Raw genomic sequence first — 27,412 nt, 5'->3', positions numbered from 1 at the left:
TATTCAATAATTAACGAAATCGATGTAACCCACGAATATAAAACTTGATAACTGAACTAATCTCGAATGACATTTTTGACAGTGATTCCGAACCCAACCTACGAATAAAGCTTTATTCATGTTCTGTGTTGTTTTTAATAATTCTATCTTTATATGTTAATATACACAAAATGATTTATGTGTATGTTTTTTTCTAACAAAGAAAATTGTGACCAAATATAAAGAAAGTTTTTGATAAATTATTTGTCTCTATGTGACAATACAAAATTAACATTATACTTGTCAAACGAGATGGAATTTAGTTCACAACGCGATGGCAAAGATAACAAGTCGAACTGGAATTTTCATGATTTAACTCGTAACGTTTTAGAAATGAATAACGAAAATTTAGTTTTTCAACAAAATGATCTGTTTCCTTCAGCTTTTCCCGTTATGGCCGATATTCGAAGACAAGGGAAACTGTGTGATGTCGTTTTAAAGGTTAGAATTTATCATTAACAATGCAATACAATGTAATTGTTTATATCAAAATTTATTACTGTTTAATTGTATATAATGTATGATTTGTTATGTGAATTATTACATAAAGTACTATTTTCCAATATGTACATTTGTTATAGGAAGTAAAAGTAAAAAAATAGTAGTGTGAAAGAGTGGCGTGGGGCAAAAAAATGTTTATTTTAACATAGATTTTTGGATCTTATCGATATTTATATTGGTTTCGGTAGTGAAGGCATTTTCTTAGATTGTCAAACATACTATATAAATAAATTAAAGTTTAATTGATTTTTAAAACACTTCTCGTATTTTTTATTGGAATTTAAGGTGGAAGGACAATATTTTAGTGCTCATAAGATAGTTTTAGCTTCGACCATTCCGTATTTTCAAGCGATGTTCATGAACGACATGATTGAATCTCGAAATAAGGAAATTGAAATAAAATGTATAGACGCTATGTAAGATTTTTTTCTTTTTCAAAATATTCTTCAGTTTTATCACAATTTTTAATTACAGGGCGTTAGAAGCGCTTGTAAATTTCGCTTATACAGGAAAAGTAACTTTAGATAAAAACAATGTGCAAAGTATTATGATCGGAGCGTCTTATTTACAATTAAATAAAGTTAGAGACGCTTGTGCTAATTTTTTATTACAAAGGTAAATATAGATGAATCGGTGGAGGTTTTTCGTCACGTTACTCAATCTATGACTACTTCTTTAAATTGACAGTAATTATAAAAAGAGACAACGATTGTGAATAATCCATCATATTAAAACTTAAATTTGATGTAAGCTTTGTTTACTGTGTTGTTTTTGGTGAATTTTTGTATTGACAACGCTGCGCAACCTGACACGACACTCGTGAGCTCACAGGCACGTGTCCCGCTGTAGTTTTTGATACCAGCTAGACGTGAATTTTGATTTGATTCATTATTAGTCACGCGACGAAAGTCCTCCGCCATTTTTCACTTTAAATGTAAACATTTATTATGAAAACTGTTTTATAGGATACATCCACAGAACGCTTTAGGTTTTAGACACTTTGCTGATTCCTTAGGTTGTTCTACGTTAGCAGAATTGGCGGAAAAATATATCGAGTCGTATTTTCACGAAGTTTCCCAACACGAAGAATATTTAAATCTATCTTTAAACGAAATAAAAGATTTGTTGATTAAAAACGATCTCAGAGTTGACAGGTATGAAATATAACAGAAATATCATCGCGATTATAACGATTCTTATTCGTATTAGCGAAGAACAAGTTTTTGAAGCGTGTATGAGATGGGTGAAACACGACGTTGAAATAAGAAAAGACAGTTTACCGGAATTATTGTCCCTGGTACGTCTACCGTTACTATCCCCCTTATACATAACGGATAGGGTTAGGAACGAAGAACAAATCAGATATTCCATACAATGTCGGTAGGTATATTTGGAACTATTACTTAAAAATATTCTAATACAATTTTTTAGAGATCTAGTGGACGAGGCTCTAACTTTTCATTTGATCCCAGAACGAAGGGCTCTGATACAAAGTTTCCGCACCGAACCGAGGGTGTGCGACATCAAAGGTCACATATTTGTCGTGGGGGGATTGAATAAACACGGTGATTCGCTATCCACGGTGGAATATTACGATCCGAAAAAGGACGAATGGAATATGGCGCCTTCGATGTCGATGATGCGGTCTAGATTAGGCGTGGCGGTTATCAAAAGTAAATTGTTCGCTTTCGGGGGTTATAACGGTAAAGATAGATTGGCCAGCGTGGAGGTTTACGACGCAAACAAAAACGAATGGTCCATGGTGGCTCCGATGATATGTAAACGAAGGTAAATGGCGGTTTTATTAATTTTGTTTTTTTGTTAACGGTATCGTTGTAGTGCTTTGGGAGCTACGGCTTTGGGTGATATAATTTACGTTTGCGGAGGGTACGATGGTGTGACGTCGTTGAATTCGGTCGAAAGGTATCATCCTAGTACCAATTCGTGGTGTTCATTGGCGCCGATGAATAAATCGAGAAGTGCCGGAGCTGTTATTGCTTGCCAAGGTAAATTATTCTTTCCTATTTGGTGTTTTAGTTTTCCAAGCTTGTATTCCTCTTTTTTCTTAGGTATTCCATCACCTCTGCGTATCATCTTTCCCTTTCCCCGCATTTTTTCATTAGACCTCGTATACCGTTAAATTTGTTAGAAATATACACGAATAGAGTGGTTAATTTACGATTTTAGGGATTTTAAAATAATTTTAGGTTATATTTATGCATTGGGAGGACATGATGGTTTATCTATATTTGATTCAGTTGAAAGGTACAATCCTACGTCTAATAGTTGGACGGAGGCTCCTCCAATGCTCACTAAAAGGTAATAAGTAGCTTTTGTACCAATTGTTCGAACACCCCCGTATATAAAGTGAACCATATTTTGTTTGTATAGATGTAGATTGGGTGTAGCGATGTTGGGTGGTAAGCTATTCGCTTGTGGGGGATATGATGGAAGTTCCTTTCTCCAATCCGTCGAAATGTTTGATCCGACAACAAATAAGTGAGTAAATTATCGTTGAAACTAACGAAATTTACTTGTAAATCATTTTTTTTTAACGTATCCAGATGGATTTATGTCGCCCCGATGAACGCCCAAAGAAGTCGCGTAGCTCTGACGGCGAATATGGGGAAATTATGGGCAGTAGGGGGTTACGATGGTATATCTAACCTTGTCACCGTGGAAGTGTATGACCCCAAATCTGATAAATGGACTTATGCGGCTAATATGATAGCTCACGAAGGAGGTGTCGGGTTAGGTGTGATTTCGATACCTTGAAGTTGATTCAAAAGGTTATTGGCAAGAACAAAATGTTTTATATTTAAGAGAATAACTAAAGTTTGTATATAATTGAAATTCCAATATTTATAATTAAAAATAATATATTATGTATTGAATTTATGCTATAAATAAAAATTTAATGTAATTTTTTTTGTTTCATTTATAAATGAGTATTTTTACACCATTAACCCATATAATATCAAGCAGAAAAGGTATTTAATACATAATATCCTCTATTATTCCAAGTATAATGTAACTAAAATAAATAAAACAAACTTACGTGATATTTGCCAGTTCTCTCAAGAAATTTTAAAACACTCATTATATATAGTTTTTAAGATCACAATTAGTGACCCACAAAACAACAACATTAAGTTTTAAACATTTTCACTAAAAAAGTTTAAGGGCAACAATAAAAAGTAAAAGGTAAATTAAAGAGATCTTGAAATGATAAATCCCAAACTAAATAATAAATGAACCAATAAACACGTTCGTTTTGAAAACGAATTACAAAATTTAATAATATATTAGTTTTTTTTTCAAATTAGTCTCAAAGGTAATTAATATTTTAATGAAATGATAATGGCAAGTACGAATTTAAGAAATCACAAAATGATACTGTTTATAGTTTACACAATATTCAAATCGTATGTCAAAGACTTAAATAAAGCCGGGTATGATCTAACCAATAAGAAATCTACGATTACCAACTTAAATTAATCATAGAGATATTATTATTGGTAATATCTCTATGAAATTAATCACTAAAGAGGAGACTGTGATTATATATCAGCTGATTGTGGATGATTATCCGATTTTCAGCGGAAATATCAAATTAAAATCCACCAGTACTTTATTTTCGTGAGTTCATTTATAACTTGATGATTTATGAACCTTAAATCAGTTGTGTAATAGATTTTCATTATTGAGTAGTTCAGTAATTTACCATCGTAAATTCACTAATCTATCAATTACACTGTTCATAAGAAAAATCTAAAATAAATTAAGTACGGGGAGTTAATTACTTTTGAGGTTAAAAAAACAAAAGAAAAGAGAGAACCCGTCAAGTAATTGCGTTTATCCACGATATTATAAAGGAGAATGGATTAAATCATATGGTTATGATCAGATTACTTCGTTCGTTTCAATCGGATAAAATTTTTCGAAAACTCCTTTTAGCTCACTAAAAGATAAATAAATTATGTTAATTAAACAATAATAAAAAACAATTAATTTAGGAAATAACAAAATATCGTTTCAATATAATTGTTCAATAATAAATCTAAAGTACAGAGTATGATTTATTGTAATCTTGAACAATCAGGAATATACAGAATTGTCAACTTAAGAACTCAGTATAGTTGATATACAGGTCATAGGGGATCTATAAAAAGGATTCTTTCAGAAGGAACTCTTAGTGGAAGAGTTCTTCAAATTATATTATAATTGGATTTACGTCTTTTATTTATCTATGGTACTACTTACTCATAGAACTGAAGATACGTTTTATATGTGTTCCGAGTGTACTCGTACGGATCTAATCAATTTTTTGTGATTTCACTTTTTCATAGTCACCAGAGACAAGTGAGCGTTCATATGTCATTGATGAATCAGGTCAAAAATATATTTTATATTTGGTCATTTTATAGCGTACATTGTGCTAGTTGGGTCGAATCTTTAAAAATCGACTTACTACTGTATTGCTACAAAAAATTTTGAATATAAAATGCCGAAAACACGAAATGTTTATAAAGAAGGAACGAAAATAGTGTCGATGTGTCGGGTTTGTTTAACTCAAAGTAAAAGCATCATGTTCAAGTTAACCGATAAGTTAAAAGGTGAGAATAATTTACAAGCGAAAACTTATTTGGAAGCTTTAGAAAAAACAACATTTTCGAGGGTAAAATTAGACGGAAAATACCCGGAAAGTATCTGCCCGATGTGTGTAAGTTTTCTTAAAATGGCTTTACAATTCATAACGCAATTCAAAGATTCACAAAAGAAATTGAAAGATATTTTTAATAATTCAACTCCTGCTTATTATGACACCAGTGAAATAAATTGTGATAAATCAGTTAATAAAATAAAAAATTCAGATTCATCTGTTGAATTGATAATTAAAGATCAAAGTTATAGTTTGAACGAACTGGTCGTAGTAGAAAATCCCGAATCAGAAGAACAAGATTATAAGAGTTTTATCAATAAATTGGGGAAAGAAATATCTGCTACTATCGTTAATAATTCAAATATTAAAATTGAAAATTGTGATGATAATATAGAGTATTATCAAGATGATATGGGTAATATTAAAAGTGAATGTATGGAAGATGAAAATGCTGAAGAGATATTGGAGTATGTAGTTGAAGTAGAAGGCGACGAAACTGAAAATGAACAAAGCATCGAAGAAGAAGAAGATGAAGAAATTGATGGAAATGATAAAGATTCCTATAGCAACGAAAACAGTGAATCTAAATCTGATTCGGAAAATTTGAATCGGGGTATTTTCCAAATGGAATCAAACGATAATTTGGAGTACATAGAAATCGATTCCTACGATAAAACTACCATAGAATCCTTTATTATAAATCGAGGCGAAATAAACGATGACTATGAAACAGATCCACCGAAAAGGAGAAGAACAAGGAAAAGGAAGAAAATCGACGAACCGAAGGACGAATTCGAACGGGAAGTCAAATTTCCTTGCAGTATATGCAAGAAAATTTTCCCTTCAAATCGTTCTTTGAACAATCATTGCAGGAGAACGCACACACAGAAAAACGAGAAGACATTCACGTGCGAAGTATGCGGAACTATTTGTGAAACTAGATCAAGTAAGTGACCCTTCCGGGGGGTTGAATTGTTATTAAATTTGCTGTTAATTGTAGAATTCGTTAATCACAAGCTGCGTCACGCCGATAAACAGTTCAAATGCGATCAATGCGATAAAACTTATTCTACTAAAGCCCATCTTAAAGTACATCTAGGCGTTCACGCGAACGTTAGGCCTTATTTGTGTAACGTATGCGGTAAAGATTTTAATTACGCCAATGCTTTGACTTACCACATGCGGTTGCATACAGGGGAGAAGAATTACCATTGCGAATATTGTTCCCAGAGGTTTAGGATGATTAATTCGTTGAATAGGCATCTTAGGACACATACGGGAGAAAAACCGTACAAGTGTCAATATTGCGGAAGGAATTTTTCGTCTAAAGGGGAGGTAAGTTAATTTTTTTTATGTGTAATACTTAACTAAATATCCATTGATTTTTTTTGTTAAAATTACTATTTTTAGTATACAGATTTTCTCAAAATATAAATAATTTATAAATTTTTTTCATTTCCAACTTCTTGGACCTTCTTTATATAATTTTGTTGATTGATTGATTTTAAGTCTCATTTGATTGAAATTTCGTTTTTAATTATATAAATACAGGGATTGGTCGGTATTTCGTATAGTAACATTAAAGCGGTTTTATACTATAGCGAGCCCCTCGTATTTTTTGGGTCTAGAAAATGAAAAAAATAACATTTTTGAGTTTATTTTGGTAATATTTGCTTTTCATGGAAAATGTATGTCAAAAAAGTGTCTAAAACTACAGGGTTTAAACACTATTTTTTAATAAAATTTTAAACTATCGCGTTTCCCTCCTTTTTTTGCTCTGTAGAATCAAAAAATTCACATTTTTGAATGTTTTTTTTTTCTAATCTTCGTTATTATGACGGGAAATTTTCGTTATTTCTTAAAATACAAGGTTCAATCAATATTTTGTGACAAAAATGAAGTAATGTCATATTATCGCTTTCCCCTCGTTTCTGTAATTGTATATAATCGTAAAATTATAATTTTTTTTGTTTTTTTTTGTAATTCTTTGTTTCATAGTAAAATATACAGGGTTCGGTTAGTATATACCAATAAAATTGAATATTATCGTATTCCCCTCGTATGTTTTGGTTCTGGAATATAAAATTGGGTCGCGATTAATGACAAAAAGTTATATAAAATGTTCATTATTTCTAAGTATATAGGGTTCCCTCGTTATTTTGTAATCAAATTGAAGTAATTTCGTTCTATCGCGTTCCCCTCGTTTCCAGATAATCGTAAAATTATAATTTTTGGTCGTTTTTTTAGAATCTTTGTTTTATGATGAAAAAATACAGGGCTAGGTTATTATATAATAATAAAATTTAATATTATCGTATTCCCCTCGTATTTTGGTTTCTGGATAATAGAAAAATAAATAGTTTTTTTGTAAAAACTTATGGAAAATATTGATTATTTCTATATATACAGGGTTTAATCGTTATTTTGTTATAAAATTGAGGTAACTTTACTGTGGTTCTTTTTTGGCTCCGGAAAAACGAAAAACCAACAATTTTAATTTGTTTTTCTTTTGAAATTATTGTTTTGGGGGCAGTTTTATGAATATTCATTCATTAAATGTTTCTTAAATTAATTTTTCCCTTAATTCAACTCACATTTTTTAAACTTTATCGAACCTAACTTAATCCAACTTATATTAAAGCTCATCTAAATTCATCAAATCTAACCTAACCTAACTTTTTTGAATCCTAACATAACCCAACCTATTCTGAACCTCATCTAATTTATTTTAAACTCAATTTATCATAAATTTTATCTAACTTAACCCCCTTTGACGATGGGGGACTTCTACTCCACCGATCCTTGGTACTAGGACTTTATCACCGTCACTCAACGTGTTAAAACAACACACAAAATTCCAAATTAAGTTGAAATGTAAAAACGGGCGTTATTTTTGACTGTATTTTTTTTTAATTAGGTTGTATGTCACGAATATATCCATACCGGTTACCGTCCCTACCATTGTAAATACTGTAAAAAGGGTTTTTCCAAAACGCACAATCTAAAAATTCATTTGTTATCACACGGAGGACCTTACGGTTGTAAATTTTGTACTAAGACTTTTATCGAAGAGAGCATTCTAAGTATGCACCATAAAATAGCCCATCGAGATTTGATGAGGGAAAATGAGGAGAATGAAGACTTAAATGAAGGTTACGACGAAGTTATTGCGATTATCGAAGATGATTCTAATTTGGAGTTTGTTGAAGCTGAAGACGATGAGGATTTGTACACTGAATAATTTATCGTTTGTAAATATATTGTAATATAGTAATTTTTATATCTTTATTGTTTTTTTTTTTCATTACTTACCTTTAGTGTACGAAATTTGAGAACCCCTTGTTTATCATACAAATAAAAATGCATTTAAAATGAAAAACAAGCAAATTTATTTAAAAAAAAACACAGAAGAAATAAAATTTAAAACGTAATCTACATCCCATCGACCATTTTCATTACTAAAATGGAAATTTTACCTTTTTTTTAATATATAATAAAAAATCTAAAACTAGAATAACTAAAATGCATTAAATCAATTATTTGATACCTTTACACCCATTTGAATAAATAATCGCGCACGCCTATGTGTATATTACCGATGCGCATGATGCTTCCCCCTCAACGTCATACTGAATACTAAATAAATTTTGAACTTTCCTGTCACAGTCATCATAAATTACTATGATTATATTCATTTCAAGCAATGAGGATAATTAAATTAATAATTATAATTCATTATTTATAAAATGCTAATATAAAACGAGTAAATTCTGACAGAATCGTCTGATAACAACATAGCTACCAACGTTCAAGATGTAATTTCTTATGAATAATACGCGAGTAATGGTTTCAATTACACTCGAGATTATTATATTTTATTCATTTCATTAGTACAAATATTCAAAAAGTAAACTTGTTACTCTAAATTCCAAAAGTATCGGCTTGCTAAGTTCTACGAATATGTATTATTTACCGGATTAAAACGTAGACAAATAATTGATTAGTAATATTTCTCAATCTGGCAACACTGCTATTAGACTCATAAAAAGTAATTACTACATAAAGGATGATTAATAAAGAGAAATAAACTAATTTTGATATTCAATCATGTTGAATAAAATTCTATTAAAAAAAAGATATCTGGAAGTATTTGATTATGAGTTTATTAATATTATAAATAAGGAAATAGTAGAAATTAGCGTGAAGTAACATTTGAATTTCGCGCCGGTAAAGAAGATAAAATTGCTAGTATATGATAAATGTTAAGATTCAGCTCACTAGATGGCACCAATTTCGTTATAAAAAATAATGTCATGAACTATTTGAATATGGGTGATCTGTGGTATGAATAGAAGATAAAACAGGGGCGTACTGAGAAAAATTTTCTATAACTTATTTTTGAAAAAATCGAATGTATTATGACTGGAATTATATAAATAAAAGGTAAATAAATAGAAGATGATTAATGATTCTCACTTGAAGTTGTTTCCAATTTGGTTAGATTAGTTTAGGTTTCTTTTATTCCATGATATTTTTCTATGAAAATAGATTTTGTCTTTTATTCATATTAAATAAATTTCTATTCGAAAATATTTTTTCTTGAAGTATATGAATATGAGTTTATTAATATCCAGAAATGAGGCAACTTTTACAACCACCTTACATTCCATATTTGATTCCAATAACTTTTTGTAGTATTTAGTACAAAAAAAACAAAGTGTATTAAGTTTATTGACCATTTTTACATATATTAATATGTTAAAAGTCAAAACAAAAACATAATAAATTAATTTAAAATAGAAAAATTGATAAAATTATCTATAAGACATAAAAATTCCGTTATTTTCGATTTACATTGTATGTACGAATTTTCCATAGTAAAAAAAGTATGAAATTTCTACTAAATATAAACAGAAGAGATTTTTTTGATATCCCCATTTCATATACGAGGACTGATCAAAAATTAACACCAAAAATAAACTTTATTACTATCCCCGTCAAAGCTATCACTTTCCACGTACCCCTCGTATAAAAAATAACTCAATATTATCGGAAACGTAACAATACAAATTATCTACTTCTCACGACGCACTATTTAAACCGTCCGATTGCGTTTTCGCGTCGATTGAACTATTCACAAACATATCCACCCCTGTAGATTTAATACCGGCCGAAGTAGGTAAAAACCCCGGTATATCCCCGGATAACAATTGATTTACTGATAATTCATTGGACGAATTTACATATTTAAAACTATTATCACTAGAAACCACATTTAAACCTATGGGTACATTTGAACTACTATTGCTATTTTTCCCCCCTGTATGTACCAAAACGTGATTAGTAAGAGACTGTTTCCTATTGAACTGTTTACCGCAATGTTGGCATTGGAAAGGTTTTTCTCCGCTGTGAATTAAAAGGTGATCTCTGAGGGTGGTACTGCGGACAAATTGTTTACCACATAAGTTACACTCGTACGGTTTCACCCCTACAAATACGATTATTTAAAACGTCGTTAGGATGGTTTTTAGAAGAAATTATTACCGGTGTGCATTAGTTTGTGCCTCTCCAAGTGGTAGCTTGACAAAAATGCTTTTCCGCAATATGTGCACCTGTGTGGTTTTTCTCCGGCATGTCGTCTCATGTGGTAACTGAGATGACTCGATTGGGTGAACGATTTCTGGCAAACTGTGCATTTGTGCGCTTTGATTCCCGTATGGGTCAATAGATGAGTCTTGAGCGTATCTTTAGTTATATAACTTTTACCACATTCTTTACACTCGAATGGTTTAATACCTATAAATAATTAGATAACCTCAAAATAAATTGTTAACACATATAAATAAATACCTGAGTGGCTTAAAATATGTCTTTCCAGTCCGTTTTTTCTGGTATAATTCTTTCCACAAAAGTTACATAAAAATCTCCTCTTTCCTTTCAATTTTTTTCCTTTAACATATTCTGGTTCACCATCACTTTCCTCTTTTATCTTCTTTTTGCCCCTTCTCTGTTTCGGTTTTTTTAAATAATCGACTATATTACAAATATCGTTTTTTGACGATAATAAATCTTTTGGACGGCAATTAGCAAATATTTTATAATGTTCACTTAAGCCTGTTAAAGAAGAAAAACTCTCGCTACAATTTTCACAAATTAAAGGTCCGTCTTTTTTTATCTGTAAAATAATACGTTCATATCTTGTAAATGCGTCACTCTTCGTAAATCTAATAATTAATAATTATAAAATGCTACCTGTAATACAATATCTGGTTCTAATTCTACGAATTCTTGTTTAACATCCTTCAAAAAAAAATCGTTATCAGTACTATCTTCATTTTTTATATCAGTATCAAAGCTATTATTAGCTATTTCGTCTTGTTCTACATTCGATACTTGTTCTAAAATTTCCGTTAAAATATTTTCGTTTTTATTACAATTTTCTACAAAATTAAATATATCGTCTAATTGTTTAACGCATTTCAGGCATACATTTTGTGGTAATTTTTCTTCTTCGAGCTAAAATGAAAATGTTTCCAAAAAATAAAACTCCTATGTAAACAAACAAGTATACCTTGATATTTAAAACGGGTCGAAAAAATTCTAGTTCTTTGATTTTCAAAATGTGTTGTAGATTTCCACGACCTAAACATAATCGACAAATTGTTGGGAAATCTTCATATAAAATATTGGCGCACATATTTTTTCGTTACAAATAAACAAAGTTCAACATGGAGGTTATACACCTGTCACGTTGGCAATTACTGACTTTGACGCATATTAAAGATAGACAGAACCGCAAGTAAATGGGACTGTACTAATGGAAGATAACTAGGAGCTCACTTTTAGCTCCCAATATCAATATTATTTACTTATTTCTCAGGATATAGAGTAGTTTCTATGATCTGAAACTTATTTTGAAATAATAGATGGCACCAATTAGTTTATAATAAATGACGTTTGAACTATCTACATAAGGGTGATCTGTGGTATGGATAGAAAACAAGACAGGGGTGTATTAGAAAATATTTCTATAAATTACTTTTGTGAAGAATTGAAGTCATCTTGAATTTTGAATACGAAAAAATGGACTTCAATATAATACAAATAAACAAATATAAGTTAAAACATTTATTAATTCACAAATTACGTATATTTACAAAAATAACGCATATCAGTAGGGGATAACCACCTATAACAACCTCCCATATTATTCTGAATCAAATATTTCATGGTATACGGATTCTGGTTATTCTTTTCCTCCCAATTTTCCTTATGTTTCATTTCATCTAAAATTTCTTGAGACACTGCCATGGCTTTGAATGGTAATTTCATAGCAACATCCTGTAAAAATCCCTGCACTTCTGTAAATTCACATTTTCCACCTAATTCTAGAATAATTCGACCTAAAATTGAGAATTTTATACAACAGCTGAGAAAAAATCAACCAAATCAAATTTTACCTGCTTTAATTGGAGTTACATAATGGTCTATTGCACCTTTTCCTCCACCCATACGTTGACCTTGACCCTGTTTTGTAACTGGTTGCCAAGGTGCATCAACCCTCCATAAAGCAAACATTTTATTGCTGTTCATCTTTCTACCGATTGTTAACCGCATCATCTCGAAATGGCCCCACTTTAAACGACCTCCTCCTAATGCCTAAATGAATATAAATAATTTAATCCGATTACTCCATAATAATATGGATTTTTTACCATAATTCCGTATTGCTTGTGTAGTAGAAAGTTGTGGACCTCTTCTGGACCTCTCATAAATCGTAATTTCTTTTGCATTTTCGGAGGTTTGATAGCCGGAGGTAATTGAGGAACTTTGTCTATAAATTTTAATTTCGGCTTCTCCGGAATTTCTATGTCTAAAAAATATAAAACAAACGTATATTTATGAATTAATTATTATACTTTATATATTTACGATCGAATACGGCAGGAGCAGGAAAATGTTTGAATCCATTAACTTGGACAATCAAAACCCTCGAGGCTGAAATTTGGAGAGAATTAGTTTAGTATAGGTTAATTTTAATATAAAAAGTTCTTACGTCTCAAAAACGCCACTGAATTGAACATTTTTAATGAATTATTTCAATTAAAATTAGGATTTTTAATTTTCTAAAATAGTATAACTGAGATAACCATTAAATTCTTCTTCTTTCTTATAGAATTCATCAGAACTATCGTATTATTTTTCAAATTTTATTAAAGAATATTTTATTGATATAATAATAATCACATCTAAGAAATTCAAAAATTCAATTTATTCATTTTGAATTTAATATTAGTTGGTTTATTTTCGAAAAAAATAAAAAAAATTGACAGTGATCAGAAGTAATCATTACAGAACTGATTGCAATCAGTCAAAACAACAACAATGAAAGATGTTGATGCATGGAAGAAATTTTAATTTAAAAATAATATTAATGGATATTAAAACGTATTTACAATAAAATAATCTGGATAATGAGATTTAGGTAAGATTCATTATGTTACGTTTAATAAGGTTGTGGATATAACGTAATTTAATAGCAGGAGAATATATTGATTTCAGGATATCGAGTTTTATACTAAATCAAGTTGAATGTTTATAAATAACCGAATGAAAATGTTCGCCACAGTTATTAATAATAATTCAGGACTAAATTGAATTATCACACATGCATTTCTGGATCGATAAACGAAGTCAAGGATGCGGATTTAACGTTCATCAAATTCCTCCATCACTTTCAGGTAAGTTCACAAAATAATCGTTTTTATTAAAAAAAAAAAATAATATTTTCGTAGGTTACGGACGGAACCAGAGGAATTTATGTAACAGTTTCTATCCCAAACCGATGGTAACTCCAGTACACAGATTCCAATCTATAGAAAGTGGCTTACGAAATAGCAGATCCGGTTATCATGCTAGGATACCGCTACATTGTTCCACATCGGTTCATTACAAGTATGAAATTTTTTTTATTTATTTATTTCATTAAACATAATTAATTTCAGTGGATCCAGTATTCGAATACCCCCTGCTGTCACTAGATCTTCGGAGATGGTGGATTCTGGACAATCACCTGCCACTAGACACAACGTTTCTTCCACATCAAAGCTAAAATGTGGTGTTTGGATATTTTTCGCTGTTGTTACATTTTTTTTAGCTGGGGCCAAGTATTATTTCCATGGAGTACGTTAAATATTCAATTCCCTGCATCATAATTATTAATATCATTATTTATATCGTTTCAGATAAACATAGGGGTTGAAGTGTTGGTATTTTGTTCTCTTCTTGTGGTTGTTCTTTTACTTGGTGGTTTAATATCTCTATGCGAAGCAATAGTGTCATATTCTCCGGCGAATAATCGTCCTGAAATGCCTATTATGAGGATAGTTGAAGAGGTAAGTAGTAGAAACTATATAAATTCGATATTTTCTCATTTCTTTACAGCAAGAAGCCGATGAACCTATACAGGATCAGGGTAGTTCTACTACGCACGTTTCATCTGAATTACCCCCTCCTCCGTACCATATTGCAGTGATGCTATCACCAAGAAACGATTTGGATGCGATAAGAGTTATTAGGGATTCGCCACCTCCTAGTTACGAGAAAGCTGTGACTTGAATTTTTTGTCCTATGCATTATGATATGGAGGAAGAGGTAAAAAAAAGTACTGACTTATAAATAATAATAATCCATTCCAGTCTTCAATTTAAATATGCGAGAGAAAAAATCAAGAGCTGTTTGTGATATTTGAATCTTTATTAAATCTGTAACTTTCCATTTACAAAAACTTTGGTAGAATTAGAAAACTTACTATCGATACCCTCGTTTTTATCTTGAATAAATGATTTTTGGTGTATTTTGATAAATAACTATTGTTTTAATGTGATTTTTAGCGTTTATCAAAGTTATAAACAGTTTCGATTTGAAATTGATCTTTATTTATAAATATATTGTTTAATACATTTGAACTACTATACATGATGTCTTCTTACTTCTAAATATATCAACTCATTACTATAAATACATAGTATTATTAAATTATTCAGTTATTTTTCATTTATTTAAAAAAAGTTGTGACTATTCTATATACAGTATGTATTAAAAATTTGGTAGCATATTTGAGTTTTTTTCAATCAATATTATACTAAAAAATTTATTATTTATAGAAAGTTCTGATTGTAATTACGTATTATTACATAGTTTTTCATTGTAAATAACTTTTCAATGTTGAAATTTTCAATATAGTCACAACTGAAAATATTTAAAAAAAATCCTGTCGCTAGTTTTTTTAAATATACTGTATATTAAACATTGCGGGCATAGTGTTTGGGTCATTGTTGCCAATCAAATTACGTGTACGTGTGTTTTACAATTTTCCTATACTCAAATTGCACTGGTTTTTTCGATAAAAATAAAAAGTCATTTCGTATTAAATATTTAGGACCTATATTTTGTATGCTATTGTAAATCTATGTATACATTCTACATATTATTGTACAAATGTTTTCATCGGTGTAATTCTATAAAGAAATTGCATTTTTTATGTGTGTTTTATTTCATTATATATATATATATATATATATATATATCCTATAAAAAAATAATATACTACATATATACGGAAAAATATTACAACGTGGCAACGATGTAAAACCCGATCATAAGTCTGTTTACTTTAAGAAATTAAATTGAATCGTTGGTTTTGGTGGCTTTTAGTGGATTTACCTCGCTTAAAGGTTAATTTTGGAATGTAGCGCTAAGAAAAAAACCGTTTCAGAATTTAAAATGTTGAAATTATCTTATAAAATGAATCGTTTAATTACGAAAATTGCAAAAATAAGTTGATATATACGTTCCTTTCGACTACGAGAAACTGTCAGTTACAATTTGATCTCGACAAGAATTATATTTACATATTTTTTCATGAAACTAAGTATGTAATAAATAAAAAAAACGAAATTGTTTATTTATAATTTTTTGATCATAAGTGTTGTGTGAAACCGGCCGTGACACAATTGCCAACTTAAATACAATTTACAGTTCAAAAACGCAGTAGGTTGGGGAATTGAACATTTTGTGTGTTATTCAACAATCAGATACAGCATTGAAACAAGCAAAATGGACGAAGAAAGAATTGCAAAAGATATTAAGGAATTTGAAGATATTCAAGCGGATTGTATGAAAAAAATAGTTAAATTCAAGGAAGATTTCGCGATGTTACAAAAGAAAACTCTGGAAGTGGAATTCAAGGTAACCCAAGCACGTATTACATCTTTAAAAATAAAGGAGATGTTAGTTGACATGAAATCGCGAGAACCATTAGAGTTATCATAATTAGTTTGGAGCAGAATTATTTCAAATCGTTTAATTCAAAAATGTGTTAGTTTTTTTTATATTTCCAAGTAATTCAGGTGGCCAGTGTCGTATTAGACTGATCGAGTAGAAACCCTCCATTACCATAGGCGTAGTTAGATTTATTTTCATGGAATCTTTAACCAAAAATAACTATTTGAATAATATGGAATAATAAAATTGTGTTTAATAAAGTTTTTGAAATTGTAATTATTTTCATTACTATGAAATTTGATTCTTGTTACACAATATAATTGGCAAAAGTCATGTATGATTGATGATACGATACAAAACAAATATTTTTATGGATACTTCGTTTATTTTATGATTTAATTGAAAAAAATGTTACTATTTATTCAACTGGGAAGCAGTTACGGACTTAGTACACGACCCTCCACCTTCTAGCAACCCCCTAATAGTAAAAAACTTTTTTAACGAGATTATACAGGGGGTGAACTATGATTAATATCTCTGTTTATACGTTGATGTGGTGGACAAACATGGATTTAAATAGTGGGAAATTTCACGTTAAAAAAGGTAAAAAATTCAAAATAAAACGCATTGTACTGAAGCCACATTTTTAATAATTATAAAAACGTAAAAAAAAGAAACATACCGTAAACTTTTGAAAAAATCTAAAACAATTTATAAAAACTGGAAAATGCATCTGTTGCACGAGCGTTAAATGTTTTGTAAAAACAGGTGAAATAAGACAAATCACAGATAAATCGATTTTTTTTCACATAGATATTAATAACAAAAATCAAATGTTATAAAACGATTAAAAAATTGATAATTATTTTATAAAAATTGAAATTGAATATATTAAAATAATTATTCGGGATACTTTCTTTAAAAAAAAAGCTCTAAGACTCTTTTTTTTTTTTGATGCTACAGATAACAGTACGGACATATTCTCGAAATGTACTGAATGTATCTGAAAATAAAATCCATCTGGCAACACTGGAAACTCAATATACTTATTGAAAATGAGTGTGTTGCAGTATAACTGGTGGGTAAATTAAATAACCGAATGTTCAATGATGAAGCGCCGTAAAAAATGAAAATTTCTAGTTTACTAAACAAAAATCAAAGTCAATAACGTCTCTCTTAGATATATAAACTCATAAGATTGCTTTAATGTTAAGGCACTTCGTTTTTTAGGTTATGTAATTGCATGTCTTAATTTTTTAATTAATAAAACGATCAAGATACACCAAGATACACGTAGTAAGGTCGAAAATATAACTTCAAAATGCGAAAAGTTTTCTTAATATATTAACTCCAAAGTTAGTTAGTTACCAACGTTAAGAAGCCACTAAACAAATTTAAACATTCAAAGTGTTGATAAAATTAATAATCATGTTACATACTCAATGTTGCCAACTACGTGACGTCGACTTTCAGTGTTGTCACAATTATTGTTATCAAAATCAATTTATTGTCTCCGTTTTTCAATGAAATTCAGATAATTATTTATTTTTTAGATTAGATTCTACATATATGACAAAAGTGGCGGAAATTGTTTCTATAAAATATATGTATCTTTAGCTATTGACCGATAGGTGTCGTATATCATGATTCCTACATTTTTTAATCAGTTAGATAAAAGTATAGGAGACTGTTTTTCATAGTTGATATATCTTTAGTTATCGACCGATAGATGTCGTGTATCATCGGTCCCCCGTTTTCAAAAGTAGTGTTCAGCTACTCCAAGTACAAAAAAATTCGAGAATATGTCTTTTATACTATTTACCCCAAAATAAATTGCAATATGAATATAATAATAAATAAAACTCGTATTGACAAATATATTTAAGATTTAATATATCTACCGCAACTTTAAGGCGATTTGATCAACTAGAGAATCGACCCGGTCACTGACACCTTTGAAACTTCGAGGATCAGGACCGATCATTTGAATCAGTTGTGGTACTTCTTGTGTAGATACTTGAACGAATTTCGCCAATGCTTTCATACATCGGTACAATTGTTCTTCAGGTGGTTTCGAATTGAAATATTGAAGCAACGCCATAGTTAATTCAACGGCGACGTCATCGAACACCTGGAATTTCGAACGTTTCATATACCAGGAAATATCACAAGATGTAATTTTTTTCTGTGTGTATATATTTTTTTGTTACAAAAAATTTGATCATTGAAAGTTATATTGGAAATTTAAAAAAATTACGAAATAATGAGAGGAAATGTCATTAGTCACATAGATAAAGAATGAAATTCTAAAATGAAAACCACAGAACCACGAAATTGACAAGGGAAATGTCATACACAGATTTTAAGAAAAGTCATGGAATTTTGTTAAGCAGATACAGTAGATATTGAAAAGTCAATTGTAATCCACGTAGTATTCCAAAGGTAAAATTTCTCAATTCGTAACTTTTAAATCGGCTCCCATAAGTTGAAATTCATTTCTAATTTCATTTCACAGTCTTTATGGTTTTTATTTTTATCACCATGAAGTATTCGAAAGATAAATGTTCTAAATGTCTTAATTTGTTTAAAAACTAACTTTTAAATCCGCCCCTAGGTTTTTAGACTGAATATATAAGTTTATTTCATAGTTAAGTAGATAATCCACCAAGGCGTTTTAATTAATGTTTAATGTTACTTTTGAATCACCCCCCGTATATTGAAATTTATTTGTAAACAGCAAAATATTAAATTTCAAAGTATTTTTGTGATGACTAATTCAAAACATTTAGTTTTGGGATGTTTTTATGATAAAAAAATTATATTTATTGAGATATAATACGAAAATGAAAAATTTAACACCTTTTGTGAAAACTATCTCTCGCCAATATTTTAAATTGAAGATACTAAACTATCGGCATCGGATAAACGTTAAAATCAAGTTCGAAAATATTAGCAAGTGGTTGAAATGTGAAACAAATCAATTTTATCCATTCAATTTTTGTTGAACTGTGTTATATGAAATGAAAATTTCATTTTATACGAGAGTTTAATTTGTACTGTATTTTTCGTATCAACAACAAAGTCATATATGATTTTATAACCTGTTTACTAAGATATTCTTGTTCTTATTTCAATGAAAGCATCAAATAAAATAATATTAGTATATATAATGACGGTGATAAACGAAAAGATTTACTTGTGAGCCAAAGCTGTTTATTAGAGCTTAGCTGGAGCTATAAATGAGAATGCACAGACATAAATTCACAATCATATATAAGCTACCTTTGATAAACTCCCTTTTGGAAATCGCTGACGAATCCGAAAATTTCTGAATTTCTGAAAACAAATCCAAAACAGAGAAACCGAGTCTTCAACAAAAAAATACCTACACACCACCACACAACAACTGATTCATTTCAAATAGCGCCATCTTTAAGTCAAACGTCAATGATTTATAGATGAATTAAAAAGCGTAGAGGAAATAATGAACGCGGATTAGCTATATTTTGACAGACTATCAAATGACAAGATGTAAACAAAAATGGCTGATTTTAGTATGATGATTATTTGGGGTTTATGAAGAATGTTTTAATTATTCACCGCACACAATATTAGTCTAAAGAGTGATACAGACCACGGTTTTTACCTCCTTGCAAGCAAGATTGTGGATTATAGCGGCGCCTCTGTCTTGTAGTATCGGGGAATCAGATAAAAGAGAATGTACCGCTACTTTCGTCGTGACTCGTATATTGCTGGTTTGTTGATTGTTGTAAGTCCATTCGGATATGTACAGTAGCCATTCGGAGGAACTGAGATTTTCGAACATATTTGCCATCTATAAACCATCGTTTTTTTAGACGTTAAACCTATTTGCATATACAAGGTGATACACGCTAACGCGGTAAGTAATGACGTACGTTTACGTTTTTTTTTTCAAGTGTTTCAATGATGTTTTGGTGCTATTTTTTCAATATATCTTTTTAGTGTTCCAAATACATTTCCATCCAATCCATAATTGTTATTTTAATAAACCAATTATTTATTTTAATTGAAAATTGTTTCTTATTTTATTGTGATAATGCTAATCAATATATTTGAAAATAGTATTGACTTTGACAACGTAGCAAATCCTTAAATCGCCAATTTTAATGATGTTTTTGAGAATTTTACTACAGTACTGGAATTTCCAAAATGAAAAGGGATTGTTGTTAGAGTAAATTTTCCAAAAAAAAAAATGTCATTTTTTCAATTATAGAAATTAATGATAAACTATTTGATTAATTTCTTTTCCAACCATATAAAGAAGTTGGAAAGATATTGTTTATTTGCAAGATTATTTTGAATCGTCTACGGAATCTATTTAAATATAGCATACGATTAATTGATGTTTGAGCGATTGGTATAACTGTTTTAATACAAATTTAATAATTTCCTTGGAATGAGAATGAGAATAAGAAATGTTGATTTTATTATCAGTTTAAGCTACAGCGTTGCCAAGATTTATTATATACGCTAATTTGGCAGAATTAGCTATTTTGGAAAAATAAAAATTTTGATGATGTTTTTTTCTACTTGAAAATTGGTAATGGAAAAAATTTTTCGTATTTTTAAACAAGATTAACTTGGCAACAGATCACATCGTTCAACTTAATTTTCAACTGATTTAATAATTTTCGGAAAAACTCATGAGAAATGTCATTTTTATTATTAGAATATACAGCGTTACAGCGTTGGCAAGTTTTTATTTTATATTTTACACCAAATTTAAAATAATCAAGTTGAAATTAATTAATTTGTATAAATTATCAACTTGGCAACATAGCATATCAATTTCATAAACTATAAGAAAGAAAAAATTTGACAACGTTGTAGCCTCATAGTTATGTTGTTTTTATTATCAGTACGAACTACAATGTTGTCAAGTTATTCACATTTCCAACTATTAATGAAAAAAGGAAAATTTTGAAAATAAAAAGAAAATGTCACCCCGAATTTATATAAAAAAATTACTCACGAATAGAGCTATAGCTTCCTGTTCTTGTATACTCAATCTGTCGATTTCGAAAGCGTAGTTCATGAGGATGTGATCTTTCCGGTCCTGATGCAAAACTAATATGACGTCATCCTTCAAAGCCGCCATTGCCAATACGTTGAGAGTTTTCACTCTGACGTCAACGGAAAGTTGAGTATCGTTCAATAACCTCCCTGAAACATATACACCGGGTGCGTAGTAGGCCGCATATATCCACTAAAACACCCACGACAACTCACCGACGAAATCCAAAAAACCGTCACTCAAAGCCCAACTACCCTCATCCCCGATCATATATTGCTGCAACTCCTCCGTAGCCCTTTGCTCTTCCGGATTCAATTTGCCGTCGATAAGGGCGACCAAAGCGTCGAATTCGACTTTAACCTAAAAAATCAACATCAAAATCTCCAAAATATCCCAAATTCGAACATCCTCACGTCTATTATATCCTTATAAACAATCGGTGGTTCTCTGGCTTTCTTCTTCGCTTCTTCTTCTCGACGTTCTTCTTCTTCTTCTAAAGCGAACGCTTCGTCGGAAGGTAACTGAGATTGTCCGTTTACAGTATCTGTATCGGCCATTGCGAAATCCTACAAAATGTTTAGAAAAGTCCCTTAACTAGAAACTCTCCTTCATACCGATATTCTATAACTGTATAATCGTATAGATAAAGGCCGGTTTGTATATATATATATATATATATAAAAAAAGAAGAAGTATTTGAAATTGATCGATATGAAGATAATATTAACCTCTTTCAATTCCGGAGGTAATTCCCCGCCTGATTCTAATATTTTTTTGCGTTTTTTCTCTCGTTTCTTTTCCTTTCTTATCAATTTTTCTTTTAGAGTTTTACGGCGTTCTTCCAGAAGAAGAGAATTGTATCTAAAAGAATTAAATAAATACGAGCTCGTTTTGTTGTATTTTAAACAACAAATCACGCTTCTCATACTTACACTGACATTTATTGTGAAAGCAACGAGACACAAAAAAAAAACAAAAATTAGTAAAAAATTTTTCCAAACATTTAGTAACACACATTCGATTAACATTCGTGACACTTCCACTTGATATTTTCCCCAATCACCGGATTTACCTTACCTTTTATTATATTAACGTTACACCCTGTATACATAAAAAGCGATCGAAGGGAGAATCTCCCTGCTCAATCTGGCTTAAGTCATTCCAAAGAAGCATTTTTCAAAAAAAAAAAAATGGTTTTTGTACCAACTAATAGAAGACGGAAAAAAAAGAAGAAGATTTTAATATTAGGAATTTTTTCGATTTATAAAATATCTCAAGTGAAAAAACAACATACCTTTATTTGAACACCACTCTTTGATTATACAATGAGTTTAGTGTAATAAAATCCACAAAAAATTATTTTTTTCTACTAAAACAAAGTTATAAATCGATTTTTAAAAATTTTGTGCACTAAAATTCAAAAAATAATCAAATAATGGTTCTCAGATGATTAAATTAGCAATAAAAAATTCAATATAGAGTCTCATAATGTGAATAACACAAATTCAACTACGACTTATTTTCGAAAACATACTGTATATTGCGTCTAGTTTTATTAAAGCCAGTCATCTAAAATCAATTATTCCACGCGTTTATCTCGATCCATATCTGACCTTGCTTCCTCGATTTGCGAATTTAGTTGATCGAAATCCGGACTGGGTTCCTTGATATTATTGGACTGTTCTTCTCTTATAGGCCTCGCGCTATTTTCTAATTGAGTAACAAGCGATAGAAGATTGGCGGCTAAATTGGAATTTAATACTTCGTTAGGTAGATCTAGAATATATTTTGGTATAGAAGTTCCGCACAAAAACTGAGCTATCTCTTCGGAAAAATTATTGCAATTATGATGTAGCAAATTATACGTACAACCCCTGTAAGAGAATTATCCTCTTTTACGAATTAAATCAAATGAGAATGGACCATTATACAACACGTGATTTTGACATGTCGGCCATTTTGCCAGCGTGGTGGGTAGTAAACAAACTATTCTCAAATTGTTTTAATTGTGAATTTTTTGTTTTTTGACATTATTTCGACAAAATTGATCAAAGTGAATATTATCCGATTTCAAATTGTGATGCAAAGTACCATGCCACGAGATATCAAATGAAAACCGTTTCTAAATACTACAATAGGTTTGAATTTCATGTTGTCTTTTTAGTTTTTTTTTTCAAATAAAAAGTTTCAGTTGAAAAACAAATTGATCAAATTACATAATTGGTATATTATAAGACATTTCTAGAAATATTTCAAATTAAGAAACCCTGAAAACTGTATTTAAATTTGTAATTTACATTTATATATACTCATTGATCATTTTCGTATTAAATGTTTTGTAAGACCATTCGTTCAACATAAACATGAAATCTTTATAGTTCAATGATTTTTCAGTTCATCTTAAATACCAAATAATATTAAAATACGAGTTATCTATTAAAAATCATTCGTTAATTAATAATTATATAATGATAATAACAATGTATGTCACTAAACAAATATGGCCGAACTGTCAATGACGTCATAATGGGTTGGTCCAATGCAAAGTAGTTCAAATGTATCGTTAATTCTAGTATGTTTGATTATTGTGAAGAAAAGAAGTCAACATATGAATGTGATATTTAATTAATATTTATGAGTTTAATCGGTTGAAAAAAGAATTAAAAATACTAGTGGATGTAAAGAAAATAGAATAAATGCCAAAAATCGGTTAAGGATGCATAAAAAGAAATGTTAGTTCAGAAAATCGTTTTACTAATATGGAGGCAGAGAAAATAGTGACAAGCAGAAAATTATCAAAAATAGCAATAAAATAACCAAAAAATTTCACTTGTTAAACGTATTTATATAAGTTTCATGATGATTTACCTTGTTTTAGATCTGTTTTGATAAAAAATCAGTTTAAAAATTGTATACATTCACATTTTAGAATTATAGCAAATTTTATGAAAATATCATGTTATTTTAAACTTTCAAAGACCTAAAATCAAGATGTTTCATCACAAGATAGATAGATTAGAAAAAATGCAACAGCTTTTTCGTCGTTAGATATGAAGTTATAAAAGTTGTCAAACAAAATATAAAATTTCAAAAGGGGCCCATTTACTATGAAAATAGGAAAAAAAATTTCAAAAACAATTTGACATTCTCATATAAAAAATTCAATATTTCCGAAACCATTTGAGATATTAATTCATTTTTTACGTGAATCAATTGAGGAAAAGTAAATCTGAGTAATTGTATACATAGGACTCCTTTAATTTCGAATTTTTGAGAAATATACTGATTTAAAGATGAATAAATTTTTTTTGAAAAATAAAGAAATATAAATTTATAGTATCTACATTTATGGAATGGCAACGTTGTAATACAAAAAATAGGAAGAGAAATGTTAAAATTATCATTAAAAAAATTTTGAAATATAAGTATTTAAATCTCTATGCAAATAATAATAGTGTTACTCACGCGTACGTAGTTTCTGATAACCCGTTTAAATAGTCGATAAAAACTGAATACGGTACTTGAGTTTCTCCAATAACTTCCACTCTTAAAGGTCTTTCCAAGGCTGTTGTGCCCTATAGAATGGAAATATTTATAACCAGCAATCATAATGCGCATTAAAATGTTCGTATCTTTCGCTTGTGTAGGATAAAAAATACAAAATTTAAGTATTTTTGACAATTATTTTGGACTTAAGCCAATGCGTTTCTGTATTTATTATCGGAGAAATTATGGAATTTGAAAACAAATCGATCCGCAAATATGCTGTTTTATCACAGAAAATCTATTAAGGGAATTTTGCAGAGCGGGGTAAAATTGGGAATTTTCAATAATTTTGAGTTAGCCAACTAGGCCAAAACTAGGAAATAGTTGTAGTAAAAAAAGTTGTTCAACTTCTTTTTTAACAACAACAGACAGAGGATTTTCTGTCAATAACGAGATTTTTGTTAAAAATTTAAAAGAAAAATCACTTAAAAGCCAAAGATTAGTTGTATGATTTTCTATAAAGAAGAGGTGGACTAAAAAAATGTGGATAATTCAAAATCTATGATACTCTTTATAAGGAATGCCTACTCAAGATATAGCTTAGCACAGCAAATAACAAGATTTGAATAATGAACTTTTTTCTTACTATATTGGTATAATTTCGTATCGATTCAATTAAGTAGTTAATACGAAATTTGTGAGGTCAAAGCTGAAATATTCATACCCACTTGAGAATATAATATTATAAAAGGGAAAAAACATACCAACAAAGGCTATAAATACTGTTTTTTGGCTCTAAAACAACGTAATTTTATATAGAATTATAATAGAACCTATGGTTTTCAAAATTCAGGTTACTGCTTTGCTAGTTGATGATAATAAATGAATATTTAGATAAATATACATAAAAAAAGTTAATCGTCATAAAAGTCGTGATATATCGACATATTTTCTATTACAACAATTAATTTACGTATCATATCCAATTTATGTTATAAAAAACGTTTTACAATGATGAAAACTGATTTTTTATAATTTTTAAGTAGGTGTGTCAACGATTTGGGTAAAAGAAAAGTTTTTATATACTCACAGAAGTTTAAAATGAATTAAATACACAATAAAGTTCAATTGGATCTAAAATGAAAACTGTACCTGCCTACACTACTACAGATGAACATTTATTTTTAGTGATTCCAAATTTAGAACTCTCTCATAAAACTAGTGTTACCCAAGAGCCAAGAAATTTGTAAGATAAAATGAGAGTGACTGTATATTAAAAATAGTAACCTATATAATCTTTTAAATAACAAACAAGCGAAATTTAAATATAAAGATACGTTTTTTTTTAATTTCGTAAATAAAAAATACTTACTGGATTACAGCTTTCGACGCCTTTAGAACCAAAAAAATACTCTCTGTTATAAACTACTATTGATGTGTGCCAAATTCCTTGAATTCTTTTCCCTTAACAATAAAAGTTATATTAGCATAACCTCAAATTTTGATTTTTCCTGTATTTACCTATCAACATAGGTGAAAAAGCCGCAGCCATCCCTTTCGATAGATCGTAAATATATAATTCCACTTTATTTGTATCCATATTTGTTCTTATACGACAAAAATTCTGAATTAAATTATCCGAAAAAATCAATAAATAATTCACCCTTTAGTTATCTGTCAAACTCATAGTTTAATTAACGTCAAAATTTAGAATGACACGTTCTCGTTAGACACACAAAAAAAATTAATATTCTGATGACTTTTCACATAATATTTTGATTATGTTAATACGATGATATCATAGGAACGCGTTTAACTGAATGTTCTAGAAATATATGTCAGATTTGCAGTTTCATTTTGGAATTCCGCCACTAGCTACTTCCATTTTTCATCTAAACAAAAAACGTATCTTAGAATGTTTACTAAATCATAAAGACATAACTCATCCAGTATATAATCAACGTAAAATGCCTCCTCTGGAATTTTCTATAAGTCACAGTCTAATGTTTGTCATTTCACCAAAATATTACCTGCGAACGTTAACATACCTTTTATTTATAGAACACTAGTATTTGTCATTAGGTCGTTTATATTTACGTTTTTCATCTTTAAATTCTCTGTTGATTACGTATACAACTGAAATAGTATAAATGGATATCTCTGTATAATATACCTAATAAAACAAAAATGTTTTATTTTCTTCATAAAATTTGATTTCAAAATCCCATTACTAACTCTAATTTATTTCGTATAATCATCACAAAAAGATTTCCGATCATTGACGAAAATAATACAGGGGAAGTCGAAACAATATGAATTTTAATAAAAGTTTTTTTGAAAATATTCATAAGTATAATTGGAAACGAATAACATATATATCA

At 29.6% G+C, this 27,412-nt stretch overlaps 6 protein-coding genes across 15 annotated transcripts; 3 read left to right on the top strand and 3 right to left on the bottom strand.

Annotated features, from left to right (window-relative positions):
* Positions 1-67: 67 nt before the first annotated feature.
* LOC130894491 (kelch-like protein 18) lies at positions 68-3,463 on the top strand. The gene is made up of 10 exons (XM_057801363.1): positions 68-480; positions 826-956; positions 1,015-1,155; positions 1,506-1,694; positions 1,750-1,920; positions 1,972-2,328; positions 2,380-2,546; positions 2,748-2,859; positions 2,932-3,039; positions 3,105-3,463. Exons 1-10 carry the CDS (start codon positions 292-294, stop codon positions 3,313-3,315), a joined length of 1,776 nt encoding a protein of 591 aa, XP_057657346.1. The 5' UTR covers positions 68-291; the 3' UTR covers positions 3,316-3,463.
* A 1,422-nt stretch (positions 3,464-4,885) lies between these two features.
* Positions 4,886-8,491, top strand: LOC130894567 (zinc finger protein 287-like). Its single transcript, XM_057801452.1, has 3 exons — positions 4,886-6,149; positions 6,204-6,538; positions 8,121-8,491. Exons 1-3 carry the CDS (start codon positions 5,045-5,047, stop codon positions 8,442-8,444), a joined length of 1,764 nt encoding a protein of 587 aa, XP_057657435.1. The 5' UTR covers positions 4,886-5,044; the 3' UTR covers positions 8,445-8,491.
* A 1,425-nt stretch (positions 8,492-9,916) lies between these two features.
* Positions 9,917-12,004, bottom strand: LOC130894571 (zinc finger and SCAN domain-containing protein 31-like). The gene is made up of 5 exons (XM_057801463.1): positions 11,775-12,004; positions 11,456-11,719; positions 11,054-11,378; positions 10,748-10,999; positions 9,917-10,691 (listed from the first exon to the last, which is right to left on the bottom strand). Exons 1-5 carry the CDS (start codon positions 11,898-11,900, stop codon positions 10,285-10,287), a joined length of 1,374 nt encoding a protein of 457 aa, XP_057657446.1. The 5' UTR covers positions 11,901-12,004; the 3' UTR covers positions 9,917-10,284.
* Positions 12,005-12,316: 312 nt separating this feature from the next.
* Positions 12,317-13,375, bottom strand: LOC130894575 (39S ribosomal protein L16, mitochondrial). The gene is made up of 5 exons (XM_057801475.1): positions 13,260-13,375; positions 13,136-13,201; positions 12,919-13,076; positions 12,664-12,862; positions 12,317-12,606 (listed from the first exon to the last, which is right to left on the bottom strand). The coding sequence occupies exons 1-5, from the start codon at positions 13,285-13,287 to the stop codon at positions 12,347-12,349; spliced, it is 711 nt and encodes a 236-aa protein (XP_057657458.1). The 5' UTR covers positions 13,288-13,375; the 3' UTR covers positions 12,317-12,346.
* A 179-nt stretch (positions 13,376-13,554) lies between these two features.
* LOC130894573 (uncharacterized) lies at positions 13,555-15,746 on the top strand. Of its 3 annotated transcripts, none has more exons than XM_057801472.1 (6): positions 13,555-13,688; positions 13,766-13,944; positions 13,999-14,158; positions 14,209-14,386; positions 14,449-14,598; positions 14,648-15,746. In XM_057801472.1, exons 2-6 carry the CDS (start codon positions 13,872-13,874, stop codon positions 14,819-14,821), a joined length of 735 nt encoding a protein of 244 aa, XP_057657455.1. In that variant the 5' UTR covers positions 13,555-13,688; positions 13,766-13,871; the 3' UTR covers positions 14,822-15,746. The 3 variants fall into 3 exon arrangements, with proteins under 3 accessions (XP_057657455.1, XP_057657457.1, XP_057657456.1); XM_057801474.1 differs by having other exon boundaries at positions 13,557-13,688; positions 13,744-13,944; XM_057801473.1 differs by having other exon boundaries at positions 13,558-13,688; positions 13,747-13,944.
* A 1,375-nt stretch (positions 15,747-17,121) lies between these two features.
* Positions 17,122-27,309, bottom strand: LOC130894568 (uncharacterized). Of its 8 annotated transcripts, XM_057801453.1 has the most exons (12): positions 27,080-27,287; positions 26,553-26,923; positions 26,404-26,495; positions 25,011-25,120; positions 23,159-23,419; positions 22,274-22,406; positions 21,959-22,111; positions 21,761-21,905; positions 21,504-21,694; positions 20,136-20,324; positions 19,772-19,825; positions 17,122-18,620 (listed from the first exon to the last, which is right to left on the bottom strand). In XM_057801453.1, the coding sequence occupies exons 2-12, from the start codon at positions 26,629-26,631 to the stop codon at positions 18,387-18,389; spliced, it is 1,641 nt and encodes a 546-aa protein (XP_057657436.1). In that variant the 5' UTR covers positions 26,632-26,923; positions 27,080-27,287; the 3' UTR covers positions 17,122-18,386. The 8 variants fall into 8 exon arrangements, with proteins under 8 accessions (XP_057657436.1, XP_057657437.1, XP_057657438.1 ...); XM_057801454.1 differs by lacking the exon at positions 19,772-19,825 and having other exon boundaries at positions 20,124-20,324; XM_057801455.1 differs by lacking the exon at positions 19,772-19,825.
* Positions 27,310-27,412: the final 103 nt, after the last annotated feature.

The sequence above is a fragment of the Diorhabda carinulata genome, chromosome 5 (genome assembly GCF_026250575.1).
Source record: "Diorhabda carinulata isolate Delta chromosome 5, icDioCari1.1, whole genome shotgun sequence".
Classification (NCBI taxonomy): Eukaryota; Metazoa; Arthropoda; class Insecta; order Coleoptera; family Chrysomelidae; genus Diorhabda; species Diorhabda carinulata.
The sequence above is the reverse complement of the archived record's forward strand: the minus strand, read 5'-3'. Positions and strand labels throughout refer to the sequence as shown.

Excerpts from the sequence above, each read along its gene's own strand:
- LOC130894568 (XM_057801453.1), bottom strand. The coding sequence starts at position 26,631 with ATGGATACAAATAAAGTGGAATTATATATTTACGATCTATCGAAAGGG. Across the intron at positions 26,496-26,552 it reads TTTTTCACCTATGTTGATAG|GGAAAAGAATTCAAGGAATT; the intron begins GTAAATACAGGA and ends TTTATTGTTAAG. Across the intron at positions 20,325-21,503 it reads AGGAAGCTATAGCTCTATTC|ATGGCAAATATGTTCGAAAA; the intron begins GTGAGTAATTTT and ends GATGGTTTATAG.
- LOC130894567 (XM_057801452.1), top strand. The coding sequence starts at position 5,045 with ATGCCGAAAACACGAAATGTTTATAAAGAAGGAACGAAAATAGTGTCG. Across the intron at positions 6,150-6,203 it reads TATTTGTGAAACTAGATCAA|AATTCGTTAATCACAAGCTG; the intron begins GTAAGTGACCCT and ends TGTTAATTGTAG. Across the intron at positions 6,539-8,120 it reads ATTTTTCGTCTAAAGGGGAG|GTTGTATGTCACGAATATAT; the intron begins GTAAGTTAATTT and ends TTTTTTAATTAG.
- LOC130894571 (XM_057801463.1), bottom strand. The coding sequence starts at position 11,900 with ATGTGCGCCAATATTTTATATGAAGATTTCCCAACAATTTGTCGATTA. Across the intron at positions 11,720-11,774 it reads GACCCGTTTTAAATATCAAG|CTCGAAGAAGAAAAATTACC; the intron begins GTATACTTGTTT and ends TTTTCATTTTAG. Across the intron at positions 11,379-11,455 it reads AACCAGATATTGTATTACAG|ATAAAAAAAGACGGACCTTT; the intron begins GTAGCATTTTAT and ends ATTATTTTACAG.
- LOC130894491 (XM_057801363.1), top strand. The coding sequence starts at position 292 with ATGGAATTTAGTTCACAACGCGATGGCAAAGATAACAAGTCGAACTGG. Across the intron at positions 2,547-2,747 it reads AGCTGTTATTGCTTGCCAAG|GTTATATTTATGCATTGGGA; the intron begins GTAAATTATTCT and ends AAATAATTTTAG. Across the intron at positions 3,040-3,104 it reads TTTGATCCGACAACAAATAA|ATGGATTTATGTCGCCCCGA; the intron begins GTGAGTAAATTA and ends TAACGTATCCAG.
- LOC130894573 (XM_057801472.1), top strand. The coding sequence starts at position 13,872 with ATGCATTTCTGGATCGATAAACGAAGTCAAGGATGCGGATTTAACGTT. Across the intron at positions 13,945-13,998 it reads AATTCCTCCATCACTTTCAG|GTTACGGACGGAACCAGAGG; the intron begins GTAAGTTCACAA and ends ATATTTTCGTAG. Across the intron at positions 14,159-14,208 it reads TCCACATCGGTTCATTACAA|TGGATCCAGTATTCGAATAC; the intron begins GTATGAAATTTT and ends AATTAATTTCAG.
- LOC130894575 (XM_057801475.1), bottom strand. The coding sequence starts at position 13,287 with ATGTTCAATTCAGTGGCGTTTTTGAGAC. Across the intron at positions 12,863-12,918 it reads ACAAGCAATACGGAATTATG|GCATTAGGAGGAGGTCGTTT; the intron begins GTAAAAAATCCA and ends ATATTCATTTAG. Across the intron at positions 12,607-12,663 it reads TGTAACTCCAATTAAAGCAG|GTCGAATTATTCTAGAATTA; the intron begins GTAAAATTTGAT and ends TCTCAATTTTAG.